The sequence below is a fragment of the Neophocaena asiaeorientalis genome, unplaced genomic scaffold, assembly GCF_003031525.2.
Source record: "Neophocaena asiaeorientalis asiaeorientalis breed wild unplaced genomic scaffold, Neophocaena_asiaeorientalis_V1.1 scaffold150, whole genome shotgun sequence".
Classification (NCBI taxonomy): Eukaryota; Metazoa; Chordata; class Mammalia; order Artiodactyla; family Phocoenidae; genus Neophocaena; species Neophocaena asiaeorientalis.
In genome coordinates, this window is record NW_020176571.1 from 17176288 (window position 1) to 17190491 (window position 14204).

Sequence of the window (14204 nt, forward strand, 5' to 3'; positions counted from 1 at the left end):
TTAAATTTCCTGTCAAATGAGTAATAAAATATATTTACTTACTGCAAAAGAATTTGACTCCACATGACGACTGCCTAAATCGATTTAAATCATTGAAGAGGTCTACTTTGACAACTACATTGATTTCCCCACGGATACCTATAATTTCAAAAGGAAAAACAAGTTTCTACCTTAAGAAAATAAAGTATAATTAAATAATCAGGCAAATAATGATTTAAAAATAATGTATCAATCATAACAGCAATGCTAACTTTGTTTCCTAATTATTTTCATTCTATAGATGCTCTAATTTATTTAAGTAAATCGTGTTCTCCAATTTATTTTACCATTTTAAACATCAATGAATAATATAGAATATGAATGTTACAATACACATAAATCTCATCAAACATCTTATCTTCTTATAATAAACTACTACCAATGGAATTGCCAGGTCAAAAATGTAAAATAGACAGAAAAATGCAAGGCTGTAGGCAGGAGCATCTGCCAGTTCCTTATGCCCATAATGGTCCCTCTGCCATTTTAAAGAGATGACATATTTTTAGGCTAGTGGCTCTCAGACTTTTTGATTGCAGGACCCTTCTACAATCTCAAAAATTACTGAAGATCTCAAAGAATCTTTGTCTATGCGGGTCAAAACCTTCAATATTTACCATACTATAAATTTAAATTGAGAATTTAGACAAATATTTACTTATTACTTCATTTAAAGTAGCAGTAAATCGATTTATGTCAAAATAAACACTTTTATAAAAATAACTATTTTGAAAAACAAAAGAAATTTTAGTGATAAGGGTGGCATTACATTACATTTTTGCCAATCTCTATAGTGTGTAGCTTAATGAAATAGTTAGATTCTAATTTCTGCTCTACATTCAATGTGTGGTAACATCATACATCATAAAACCTCTGAAAACTCCACTGTACAACTTGTAAGGAAGTGAGACTAAAAATGGCAAATGTCATATAAGTATTATCCTGAAAACAGTTCTCATCTCACTTCACAGAGCCTGTGAAAGTATCTCATGGACCCACAGATGTCCCCAGACCAGACCATACTTTGAGAACTTTGCTTTAGGCCACAAAAAGCCTTTGAAGAATTTTTTTTCCTTTCAAGAATTTTTAAGTAGAAAAGTTTCAAGATTATTCATTTTAAAATGTGTTTTAGAAACAGAGTAGCAATATTAGATGATTTTCAAATGATACATTTGCTTACTATATTGTACAAATTTAGCAGGCATTATTTCAAATTATGGTCAGAAAAGTTACAATTCTACCAACAATACAGACTACCACGTCTATTAAAAGAGAAGACATCTTTTGAAGATATGTATTTTAAAAATACCAGGCACAACACAAAAGTCTTTAAGGATAAATTAAAAGACTGTGACTTATTTTCTTAAAATGTATTGCTTACCATGAATGGTATCATAAATTGGAAACCATCCTGAGATGACTGTTGCAGCCTCACTGTAGAGTAAAGGATCAATGTCAATGTACACTTTACCAATGGCATCATTTGCACTATATGTATCATGGTCAAGAACTGTGATCTGGAGAGGTTCATCTTGTAAATCTTCATCATCCACCTAAAAAAGTATATCTTAAAAATTAAATCTTATAATTTAAAAATCTTCATTACCATAAATGTATACATATACCAAATGTAAAAGATTACTTATTTCCAGGAAAAGAAATCTTATAGATTTATCTCTAAGCAAAGGTAGGTAGAGAGATAAGTCATTAGGGAAATGCAAATCAAAACCAATTAGATAACACCTCACATCTACATTCTTTGTATTAAACTGGTCATCAGGTCTGGTGAAGTCAACCTCTGAAACCTAAATACCTTCTTCAGGTGGTTTAAATATGAGACAGTTCAAAGTAAAAGAATGCAGATGGTCCTTAGCCATAGGAAATCAAACTCACCTCATTCATAATAAAAATACACATTAAAATTATACTGTGAATACCACTTCAGACCTACTAGGATGACTTACATTTTAAAAATAAAATAAAATAAAATAACAAGTATTGAAAAGGATATGGAAAAACCAAAACTCTCACACATGCTGGTAGGAATGTAAGATGATGCAACCACTGTGGAAAAGTTTGGCAGTTCCTTAAAAAGCTTAACACAGAAATTACCGTGTGACTCAGCCATTCCACTTCTAGGTATAGACCCAAAAGAACTGAAAACAGGGAGTCAAACAGATACTGGTACACCAAAGTTCACTGCAGCATTATTCACCATAGCCAAAAGGCAGAAACAAACCCAAGTGTGCATCAACAGATAGAGGATAAACAAAATATGGTATACTCATACAATGGACTATCATTCAGCCATAAAAAGGAATGAAATTCTGATACATGCTACACAACATGGATGAACCTTGAAAACATTATGCTAAGTGAAAGACGCCATACACAAGAGGACAAATACTTATGATTCTACTTATATGAAATGCTTATATAGGCAAATTCAGAGTCAGAAAGTAGATTAGAGGTTACGAGGGGCTGGAGAGAGGAGGGCATGGGGAGTCATTGCTGAATGAGTATTTTCTCTTTGGAGTGATGAAAAAATTTTGGAAATAGTGGTGATGGTTGCACAACATTGTATGTATGTGAATGCAATTAATGCTACTGTATTGTACACTTAAAAATGGCTAAAATGGCAATATTTATGATACGTATTTTTATCACAATTCAAAAAGATGTTTAATCTGTACATTATTCTTAAGTGATTTTTGGTATATGATAAAATCCAGAGAAAATTACTATATAATAATATAATACCTTTTTAATCTGGGTTCTCCTATTCATATATGATATTTTCTGAACTGTAACATAATTTTTTGAAAACTCAATATTCTTAGAAAATATTTTTATGGTGTAGGAAAACTACTATACCTGAAATAAAACGTAGTCCAATCATTCCTGCGAAAAAAGGGTCACCTCAAAAATGCACACGCAAAAATGCTGACATTTAAAAACTTACCTCAAATTTAAACCATTCTGAGTTCCACTGAGGGTTGAGGGACTTGAGATACACATCTGTTTTAAAGGTGGTATTACCAAATTTTACCTAAAAACAAGTAAGAACAGTTCAAATAAAAATATTAAAAATGTGAATAAAATTAAAATTTAACACCAGCTAAACAATAGGAGGATTAACCATGAAGGGGATAAAAGACAACTATGCCCTGAGACAAAAGGCAAGAAAGTATGGATGGGTCCAGGCAAGTTTATAAACTACACCTGGAACAAGGGATCACCCACTGTTCTGCCTGACTAGCTCTACAGGGAAATTAAAATCAGACCGTTATGTCAGTGTGGAGAAAGTACTCACATGGCCTTCACTAAACAGGACCTCAGACAAAAGGGGAAAGTCTTAAGGGTGGAGGACCAGCAAAATACAATCAGAAGGTAGAAAGGACAACTGACTCTTACCATCTCATCAAGGGAATCCAGAACTACAGCCCATTATTATAAGAACTTAGTAACATATCCTCATATTTTCTCACTTCCTCAGTATTTGTTACTTTTTAAATCCTTACCTGTGCATACACAGTGATCAGCAATAAACTATGGTCATTAAGGGTTTTATGTTTCTATCTTCAGGGACAATAAAAGGGGTTGGAATGGGGAGACTACCCTGTTTCACAGCCAGTCTTGGCAGATACTAAATCAAAATGCAAAAGTAAATAAGAAAAAAAGGAAGGCGGCAGAAAGGAGGCTAAATCCCTGGGACTTGCTTCTAAGAAAGAATGGAGATTGTGAAACCTCAGGCTGGACTTAAGAAGCGGTCAGGAAGCTTAAGAGCAAAACAGTTAAGAAACTACTCCCTAGATTGTTTCACTTTTCCTAAACTTGATCTCTCTAAGCTCTTCCCTAATTCTATCAGTTATCACCATTAAGTATCTTTTCTAACCTCAAAATTCATTAAAGGTTTATCCCAATACCCAGTCAAGAGTTTTGCATGTTGTAGATACTTAGGAAATGCTGGTTTAATCAGATAATCTATGAAATCTCCTTTCCTTCTTGACCTACAACCCTACTATGGGTATTATAATACTTGTAGATATTAATGTTTAATCAGTCCAGAAAATGTTCTAAAAGCAAAATACCCAAACCTATAGTTATTATCTTCTGTACATTTTTCTAGTTATTTTATCATGCAATTTGAATTATCAAGGAATGATACCAACCATTTGGTACCTAGGCAGTTTGGTCAGAGGGTTGAAAAGGTTTAAGAAATTACATAAAAATAATGAGTTCCTGCATGGTAAGGAATATGATAAAGTCAAAGATAAACAAGAAAGTGAGAAAAAGGATTTGCCAAATATGTCACAAACAGCTAATTTCTTCAATTTCTAACAAGCTCCTACAAAGCAATAAGAAAAAGATCAACAAACCAACCAAAAAAAGGAAATTCAAAGAAATGGAAATAGAGATGTCTTTTAAGTATATCAAGAGCTGAAAACCTCATTCATACTAAGAGAAATCAAACTAAACCGACATTTTTACTACTCAGGTTGGCAAAGATCAAAAAGTTTGAAACCACAGTGTGAATGAGGCACTCTCATACTCTGTTGCTGTGAATGCAAATTAGAACAATCTTCACAAAGTGCAGTCTGACAACACTTACCGAAATTGTAAATGCCTTTACCCTTTAAATTCATACACAGGTGCATTGTAAATGCCTTTACCCTTTAAATTCATACACAGGTGCACGATGACATATATAAGCAGCATATAGTAGCAAAAGATTGGAAATAACCTAGAAGTCCATCAATCAGGAGCTGGCTAAATTAAGTATGGGAAAGCCACACAATGCAGTGCTATACAGAAGACAGAAGCAGTTCTCCGTGCACTAGTATGGAACAATGTCCAAGATACATCCCTCTACTGCAGAGCAGTGTGTACGGCATTCTTTGTGGAGGAAAAAAAATGACAAAATGTTATAAGGCATATGATATATGCCTATATATGCATAGATTGTTTCTGGAAGGATATACAACAAATGTTAACAGCGGCCACTAAACGAAACAAGACAGAACGGTTAAAGGAAAGGCCATGAGAGGCTGACTCATTCTGTACATTTTGAATTTTGAGCCATGCACATATATTACCTATTTTTTAAATGGATTATTTAAAATTCAAAAACATCAAAAATTAAAATAAAATTCAAATGGCAAAAACTGTTTTGATTCAGTTATAAAATTCTGGATTCACTGCCAGGAATTTCTCCTGAAGTACTTTCACATATGGCCCCTTCCCAAAAGATATACAAAAACCTAGTGACAACAAGAAAATGACTAAATAAATCACATGCTCCCTACTAAAGAATGGAGTTGATTACATGTACTGTCAGGGGATTATGTCAATGGCATAATAACTGAAAAAACCAAGTAGCAGAATATAAAAGTATGATTACATTTGTTTTTAAAAATATGATATGTAAAAGTTTTTGTTTTTAAAGCCAAGGAGAAGGAGTAGATGAATACATGCCAAAGAAGTGACAGCAATTATCTCTGAAGGGACTGATAAGGGTGTAGACAACACAGTATAGTGTTGTAAGTAAGAAATAAGGGGCTTTTAAGTTTTACTTGAGTATTTGAATCTTTTCGAACAGGAGCTATTCATGTACGGTCATCCCTCAGTACCCACGGGTATTGGTTCCAGGACTCCTCCCACCCATCCCCCCACCCCACAGATACCCAAATCTGTGGATGCTCAAGTCCCTCATATAAAATGGCACAGTACCTGCACATAACCTATACACAACCTCCCATACACTTTAAATCATCTCTTTAGTACCTAACACAATGTAAATGCTATGTAAATAGTTGTAAATACCATGTGAATACTATGTAAACAGCGATCACACACAACAAATTCCAGTTTTGCTTTTTGGAACTTTCTGGAATTTATTTCCAAATATTTCCTACCTGCGGTTGGTTGAATCCGAGGAAGTGGAACCCAGGGATACGAAGGGCCAAATGTATTACTTGCATAATTTTTTTTTTTTTACTTTTAAATCACAAATGTTAAAGAAATGAAACAAGGAAAAAGAAACCTGGGAAGAAATCTGCTCATACTTAAGAAATCTTACTTATCTAGTTTTCATTACATTTCAATATTCAAAATATCAAAGAAATACTTATTGTTTAATTTACCTAAAAACTGCTTTATTTGAAGTAAAATGTCATTAGGATTCATAAAAGCATTCAAAACCATTCAAAAGCCAAATGTACTTAAGGAGTTTGGCTCAACTGCCAAAAACAGCATATCATTTCTTAAGCTATGATTTCAGAGCCCTCTTCAGTTTTTTCCCATTATAATGTAGTGCTATACTGTGATTTTTTTTTTTTTTTTGGTCAACTGTCCATTCTAGATATAGTAAAAATCTGATAGTCCCCACACTATACTAAACAAACAAGCAACAGACAAGATTTTAGAAGAAGAAAAAGGCTAGAGTGTATGTTTTGCCAACATTGTGGTGATTCCCCTTCTACTAAAGAAGAATCAGAGTTCATTTGGCCTTATTTAATTCGAAGGAGATTTTATTACTCAGCAATTAAATGAATGCCTTACAATTTAGTTAAAGAACATCAGGGATTTTAACAAGATTCCCTAGTAAAGTAAACGCTTTCTCTTTCCCCACTCATTAGCTAAATTACCTTGAGAAAGTTATTTAACCTGTTATTTAAAGCTGCTTCCTCCTCTGAAAAGGGGAGTTGCTGTGAGCATTAAACAGGATAATGTATGTAGAGACTTGGCAAAATGTCTGGTAGAAAATGCTCATTAAATATTAATTTCCTTTCCTCTCCCTGTTCCCTCAAAGGCTCCTGGATAAACACAAAACGATAATGTAGTTTAGCGGAACAGTTTGTAACATGCACATTAATATTGGGATATATTTTGATTAATACTCCCCTGGTACAGAATCCCATCCTGTTCATCCTGGAGATTCCCACAATAATCATCCTTAAGTACTACTTGGTCTTCACTGGCTTCCTAAACTCCTCACATCATATATAGTAGAAATTCCCTCAACCCCAACGCAATCAGGACCAATATCTGATTAGTCAATCAAATAATCTGGTTAGATCAGATAATCATTAAAAATGATACAAACAGTAAACATTTTCAAATAAAACATATAAATAAATATTCACTCCTCTATCTTTTATCGTAAGACTGAAGCTTCTTCTTTGAGTAAGGGTCCACCGTTGACAGTTCTGTGTCATCTTTTTTGCATATACCAAAACATATCATCTGTGTTTGCCAGTCTCTCATAACATATCATCTGTGTTTGCCAGTCTGGGTTTCTTTAAAATGTGGTAAAACTTAAAATCACTGGTAAAATAACTATGGATAGAGAATCCTAGATTTTTTACAATCTTCATCTAATTCAAGAGCAATTTTTAGCAACTGTATCCATAATGCTTTACACAGCATTATCAACTTCATTACCCCACTTATTTCACTGATTTGTATAAGATTTAAATAAGTAACAATAACAAATACTGTTGGCATAAATAGGTTAGGGAATAAACGCAACTGCCTCTTGGTAAAGCCTATCAGCCAACTGATGGGAGAAGCAGACACACTGGAGTATAAGCTAACGGTATGGGGTATTCAAGAATGTGTTTATGGCAGAAATGCAGAGCACTGGGCACTGTAATGAGGCAGTTAATAGAAACTGGTTAAGAGAGCATCTGCTGTACAGACTTCTCCCCATCGTTTTCAGACCACTTAGTAATCCGCATCCTCTCTACCCAGCCAAATTTTATTTCCCACTTCTATTTAACAAGAACCCTCCCTTCAATTACATGTGCTATATTCCCTCCTTTTGCTTTTATCATTTATCCTCTTCATCCAAAAAATGCCCCCTTTTCCTCTCTGCCTATGGAAATGGCACCATCTTTCAAGCCCAGCACAAAGATAGAAATCTTTCATATCACATAATTTATCCCTTTATTTTTTATCCCTTTATTTTTTATTTTATCCCTTTATTTATCACATATTTATCCCTTTATCCCATATCACAAAATGTATCCCTTTATTATATTGTAATCCTTCATTATCCCCTTTTTCATGCATTAATCTTTCCCTTTCTGCTGGATTATTCCTATTAGCACACAAATATGTTCTAATATCTTCCACCTTATTTTTTTTTAAGTACTAAAAACTGCATACTCCCCCCCCCCCGAATAACACACTATTTCTTCTCTCCCTTCACAGCCATGTTTCCTGAAACAATTGCCTATTCACGCCTCTCCTACTTCCTTACTCCCATGTACTTTAACCCTCTAAATCACTACAGTATAGGCTTCCGTCCTTGACACTCCTCAAGCCAGGACCCTTAACATCCTTATGTTGTCCAATCCAGTGATTTCTCTGTCCCCTTACCTGACCTCTCAGTGCCATTTGACAGTTGAGGATTTCCTCTTTCTAGAAACTTCCTCTCTTGCCTTCTGAGACTTTACTTTCTGGATTTTTCTCCCACCCACTGGCTAACAATCTCAGTTTCCTTCCCCTAGTCCTCTACCTCTAATAAATTCTTAATGTCATGTTCATTCAAGGATCCATCCGTCTTCTCGCTCCCTCTTCTCTCCCCTAAGTCAATGGTTCGCAAAAGGGACAGAACCAACTTCTAAAGAAACTTTACAAATTTAGGGACGAATAATTTCTAAATTTCAAAAATTTCGTTTTTGGGACAAATAATAATAGTATTTAGTAAGGAAGACCAGAGATGCTAGGTGTCCTGCAATTCAAGAGACAGTCCCCAACAATGAAGACTTGTCTCATGTCATGACTTTCAAATATCCACACCAGATAGCCACATGGGTGAAAAACCTACCTAGACCCTAACTCAGGTTTATAGATAGAATATTATGATGGGTTTTAATACACATTAACTGTCAAGAAATGCAACCACTGTGAAAATTAATTGACAACTCTCTTTTTTTCCCATGAGCTGACTATAGTGTATTTTGGGAAATCAGATAACCAATGGCAGTGAAGGCCCATCCGAGATGCCAAAACTACAGAACTGTCTCACTCTGTGAGAGGAGCAGTCATGTTCACGTGATTTTACAGGGAGGTGAGGTACTTCCTATCCTGAATTCTGCTTTATTTTCTCCACATGGGGAGCTTCTCACCATCTAGCATACTTTATCTCTTACTTAACTATTTTTTTGATTAACTCCTTCCTCCACTAGAACCTAAGTTCGGTGACTACAGAAACTTTCATTTTGCTCACTGCTCTATCCCCAGCATGCTGCACAACAGCCAGTATAGTATCTGATATAGACAAAGGCTCAGTAAATATCATGGGTGCAACCTGATTACTTCATGTCTTCTGTGGTCATTAACAAGCACTTCCATATTGAAACACATTAAAAAATACTTTTATTTCTCTATCATATTACAGTTAGAGCATTATATTGATATTTTTAAACTGTGGGCATAGATAGGTTATATTAGCTATAGATATCATGCCAAGATAGTAAAGGGAAGATTTCAAAACACCTGCCGTATAAAGGCAGGACCGGGCCTCACAAAGTTGAGAAGCACTGGCCTGTGTGAGCTTATTTTTAATTCACACCTCTCTTCGAAACACCACACTCACAAATCCAACTTTCTCCTTGACAACTCCAATTAAAGGAACCAAAGACATCTCAAATTTAACACGCCCAAATGGAAGTTGAGTCTCAACCCATTCAATCTCTCTCAACCCTATGGAGAGTGAGAAAATTGCCCCAGTGACTCCAGAAAGCTAGGAATCACCTTTCAGTCTCCCTTTCCCTGAGCCCTACTCCAGTCTACCAACAAATCCCCTACTGTCTATCTTCAAAGCATATCTGGAATCCATCCATTCTATTAGCAAAACCATCACCTTGACCCTCACTGCCTCTTTTTTGAACTATAATGGAATCTCCTAACTAGTTGCCTGCTTCAGCTCTTTCCCCTCTGCAGTTCATTCTGCAAACAGCAACAACAGTGCTCATTTCAATAAGTGCTTCCCTCTGAACTGAGAATAAAATCCAACCTTCAGTCATGGCCTCTAAGATCCTGCACAACTGGCTCCCTGATTAACTCTCCAACGTTACCTTACAGCACTCTCCCCTTCACTTACTACATGCCAGCACACACATCTTCCTTCACTTCTTAAAACAAAGCAAACCCTCAGGATCTTCCCTCTGCTGAGACTCTCTTATCCTCCAGCCTCTTTTGCCCGGCCCCTCCCCTACACAGACACAGACACAGACACACACACACACACACACACACACACACATACACACACACACACACCCCTTTAGCAGCTAGCTCCTTCTCATCCACAGGTCTCTGCCTAACTGGCACTTCCTTGGAGGCCTCCCCTGATAATTCAACCTAAAGTTCCTGAGATTCTCTGTAGTTTTCTTTCATAGCACTCATCACAACTTGTGATTATAAATGTACTCTTGGGACTTCCCTGGTGGCGCAGTGATTAAGAATCCGCCTGCCAATGCAGGGGAAACAGGTTCGATCCCTGGTCCAGGAAGATCCCAGGTGCTGTGGAGCAACTAAGCCCATACGCCACAACTGCTGAGCCTGCACTCTATAGAGCCCATGAGCCATAACTACTGATAGTGAAGCCCGCGCTCCCTAGAGCCCATGCTCCGCAACAAGAGAAGCCACTGCAATGAGAAGTCCATGCACCATGATGAAGAGTAGCCCCGGCTCGCCACAACTAGAGAAAGTCCACGCACAACAACGAATACCCAACACAGCCAATAAATAAAAAATAAATAAATAAATGTACTCTTTCTTTACTTTTTAATGTCTGGCTCTCCCACCAAAATATACATTTCATAAAAACAGGAACCAAGTCTATTTTGTTCACCGTCACATATGCATCAGCTAGATCAGTGACTAGCATGGGGCTTGGCAAAGAGCAGACACTCAGTAACTGTTTGTTGAAAGAAGGAATTAATGAGTCACCCTTTAATCCAACCCCTCCCTCACCAGCAAAAGCCATTTGTTACCAAGGCCTGAGAATTTTACCTAAGAAGTGTCCCTCAAATCTTTCCCCTTTAATCCATTCCCATTGCCATTCTAAACATGCACATATTGTCTGGGTAATTTTACCACCTTCTTAACTGATGTTGCCTCATCTCCCATCTATCCAGTCCATCGATAACATCACCATTCAAGTCATCCTACAAAGAAACAATCTAATCCATACATGATCTTACTTCATTTCTGCTTGAAGAACTTCCCCCGTTTACCCTCTATTTACAAAAAACACAGAAAAGGGCGCTGGTGCCAACCTACATTCCCAGCCTTATCCCTCACATCCTCCACTACGCACACATCTGCTTTGACTCCAGACACATCCCAAACTGAGATTCGTTTCCTAACACACCATGTATGCCACTCTGTGCCTCTGATGTTCCCTCTGCCTGGTAAAATCCTGGGTACCCTACAAGGCCCGGTTCAAATGTCACTTTTTTTAGGAAGCCTCCCTAAACCTTCAGAGACAATTAAGTTTCCACAGTCTACAGAAACACTCATCATCTTGTCTGGAGAGGCAGTATTTGCACCGTGTATTAACAAACCACTAGGCTTTGGAGATTTACAAGGTTAAGGCACCTTGGGCAAATTATTTACTGTTCCTAGGGTTTTTTAAGTTATATTTTTAATTGTAAAAACAGTCAATAGAGGTTGACGACGCAAATGTTATCTCAGAACATTTTCCCTTGTTTCCTGAATTTGCTAGGCTCCTATGTACCAGCAAGTCCCCATAGCAGTTCTCAGGTTTCATGGTTCCTTTCAGATATGTTTTAATTGATTACATGTATATATTGCTTGGAAACAAAAGTCCATGTGATATTAAAACAAACAAACAAAAAACTTGTGTCTTTCAGGTACTTCAATTACAATATGGGAAAATAATACAAGAGCAGGACTGTTATAAGGACTAAGAATTGAAAAAAACTTAGCACAGACCTGGCAATAATGAGATTCAATATATATTAGCTATTATTTATTAACCTAAACTGTGTGGGTCAGTCTCTGAGATACCGGAAAGCAAAGACTAGGCTTTGGCAATCTGTGTATCCCCATCACCTATCATCTGGCCCAATAACACACCCAGTAACTGTTTCTCACATAAAAATGAAGTTGAGCTTAAGTATTGCCATGGCAATGTCTGATTAGGTCAGAGAATCTTTAGGGAATATCAACAATATTTTATATTGATATGGAATCAGGCTGTATATTATCATGCATCTATCAACTCCAAACATTAATAGCCCAAATGATTATCGTTCTAATGCTCTGGCTCATCATGACATTTTTTTTTTTTTAAACATCACCTCCATCACTCTAGCATTAAAAGCTAGCTACCCTCCCCCCGCCAACGAAGGGTGTGTGTGTGTGTGTGTGTATGTGTGTGTTTCAGTGGCCGCGTGGTCACACCTTGGGATGTCCTGACTGGCAGGTGGCCTGTTAGGAGTCCTGACATCAGGGTCACCCTGCAGGCAGAGCAGTAACAGCCTCCCCGCGCGGCACAGCGCGCCGCGGACGCCTGCGAGCAGTGCTCCTATCACATGGGCTGCAGTCTCGGCAGTCAGCCCTCCAGGGAGGGCTGTACAAACACTGCACCCAGCAGGGCGGTCGACAGGGGAATAGGCTGAGAGGCTGCGGGCGAGGTGACTAAGATCCTTCACAGGGCTCGGCGCTCCCTGTGTTTGGAGGGGCAGGACCTTGCACCAACCTCCACGAAGGCATCAGTCAGGTCACTAGCTCGGTCCATCACCGGCAAATGGCGCCCGGCCACGATTTTCACCTTCAGCTTCCCAGGCATCGTCTCGGCTTCGGCCTCTCCTTGGGCTCCTGCAGAAATAAACAAGCGAGTCTGAGCCGAGCGCCCAGCGGGGCGGGGGAGGGACGGGGGCGCGCGGGGTAACTGACAGCGGAGGGCGCGCGGCGGCGCGCCGCGCCGCCACTTACTCTCGGAAGAAAAAGGGAGCCGTCCTGCGCGGGAACTGAGGCCTCATTCCGGAGAGGCAGCCGGAGGAGCAACCCCGGTGCAGGCTTCTGCCCCGGCTCCACAGCGTAGGCAAGAAAAGCAGAAGCCAGTCAACATCCCATTGACCCGCAGCCGCCCATACGAGTGTTTCTCCTCCCCCCAAAATGGCGGCTCCCAGGGCGGGGAGGAGGCATCGATCGCTCGGCGCTCGGCCCACTTCTCCTGGGAGGCACTAAATTCGCGGAGAGCAGATAAAGGAGGCGGGACGGACTTCGAGGAAGCTGGTAGGCAGGGAAACGGGTCGAGCCCCGCATCATCCACCGAGTCTGGGGCTGTAGTTTGGCGCCTTGCTGCTCCCCAGGAAGAAAACCTGCCCACCCTCTGGGAATGAACCGCAGCTGCGGCTCGGTAACTTCTGCAATGCATTTCCAAAAGGCTGGGACAGAAGGAGAAGCAGCGGAGACTGCTAGAGGCGCGATTTCAGTCTTCCTTTAACAACCCACTAGTAGTTTGTGAAATCAGCTTAACTGGTTTCCACCTGGAAAGGGTACAGTTTTTCTTATATCTGAAACAGAGTGAAAAATTTCAGGAACATCTTGGATAGTCGAGTAAGTATTCTGCAGTAACACTGTTTATTCAGTCATACACACGTGTACTGGGTGACAGATGTTAACGTAGATCTTTGGGGGAAAAAAAACAAAAAATTTCGAAATCCAAAGCCACTGCTTGAAAGAAATTGCCCTGCACTCTTAGATCATCTCAGTGTGGTTATTAAACATCTGCAAACCTAAAGATAAGACCTACAATGTTGGCAGTAGTTCAGGACCTCCTATCATAGGAAATTGTGTTCGACTAATTGGACCAGATAAGCTTGATTATATATCTTGAAGAATCGACCCAATTGTATATATACATAAACATGCTAAAATGAGGCCTAATTTATAAGCTCAGACCATCAGAAAAAAATTAGGGAAGTTGAAACACACATATGCAAGAGGTAACACAAATCACTCCATACCACGCATCAAAAGTAGAAATAACAATAAGTGCCATATCAAATACTAAAATCAGCACTAACCATTCCAGTAAAAAGATTATACCACTGGATTCATCAGGAGTGGCAAATTCCCAAATGAAGATATCAGGATGATATTTTTAACTTTAAATATAAAGG

The 14204-nt window shown here is 38.4% G+C and overlaps 1 protein-coding gene across 5 annotated transcripts in view; it reads right to left on the reverse strand.

Annotated features, from left to right (window-relative positions):
• C2CD5 (C2 calcium dependent domain containing 5) overlaps nt 1–13179 on the reverse strand; it is an 82321-nt gene extending 69142 nt beyond the window's left edge. For all 5 annotated transcript variants that reach the window (XR_003001553.1, XM_024733145.1, XM_024733147.1 and 2 more), the window contains exons 1-5: nt 13012–13179; nt 12776–12894; nt 2999–3085; nt 1418–1589; nt 43–138 (exon numbers count right to left, since the gene is read on the reverse strand). Coding sequence is in view for 4 of the 5 variants with exons in the window: in XM_024733145.1 (XP_024588913.1) it covers nt 43–138; nt 1418–1589; nt 2999–3085; nt 12776–12865 (445 nt within the window). In the remaining variant the exon portion in view is untranslated. The remainder of the gene's footprint in view (nt 1–42; nt 139–1417; nt 1590–2998; nt 3086–12775; nt 12895–13011) is intronic.
• Between the last annotated feature and the right edge of the window lie 1025 nt (nt 13180–14204).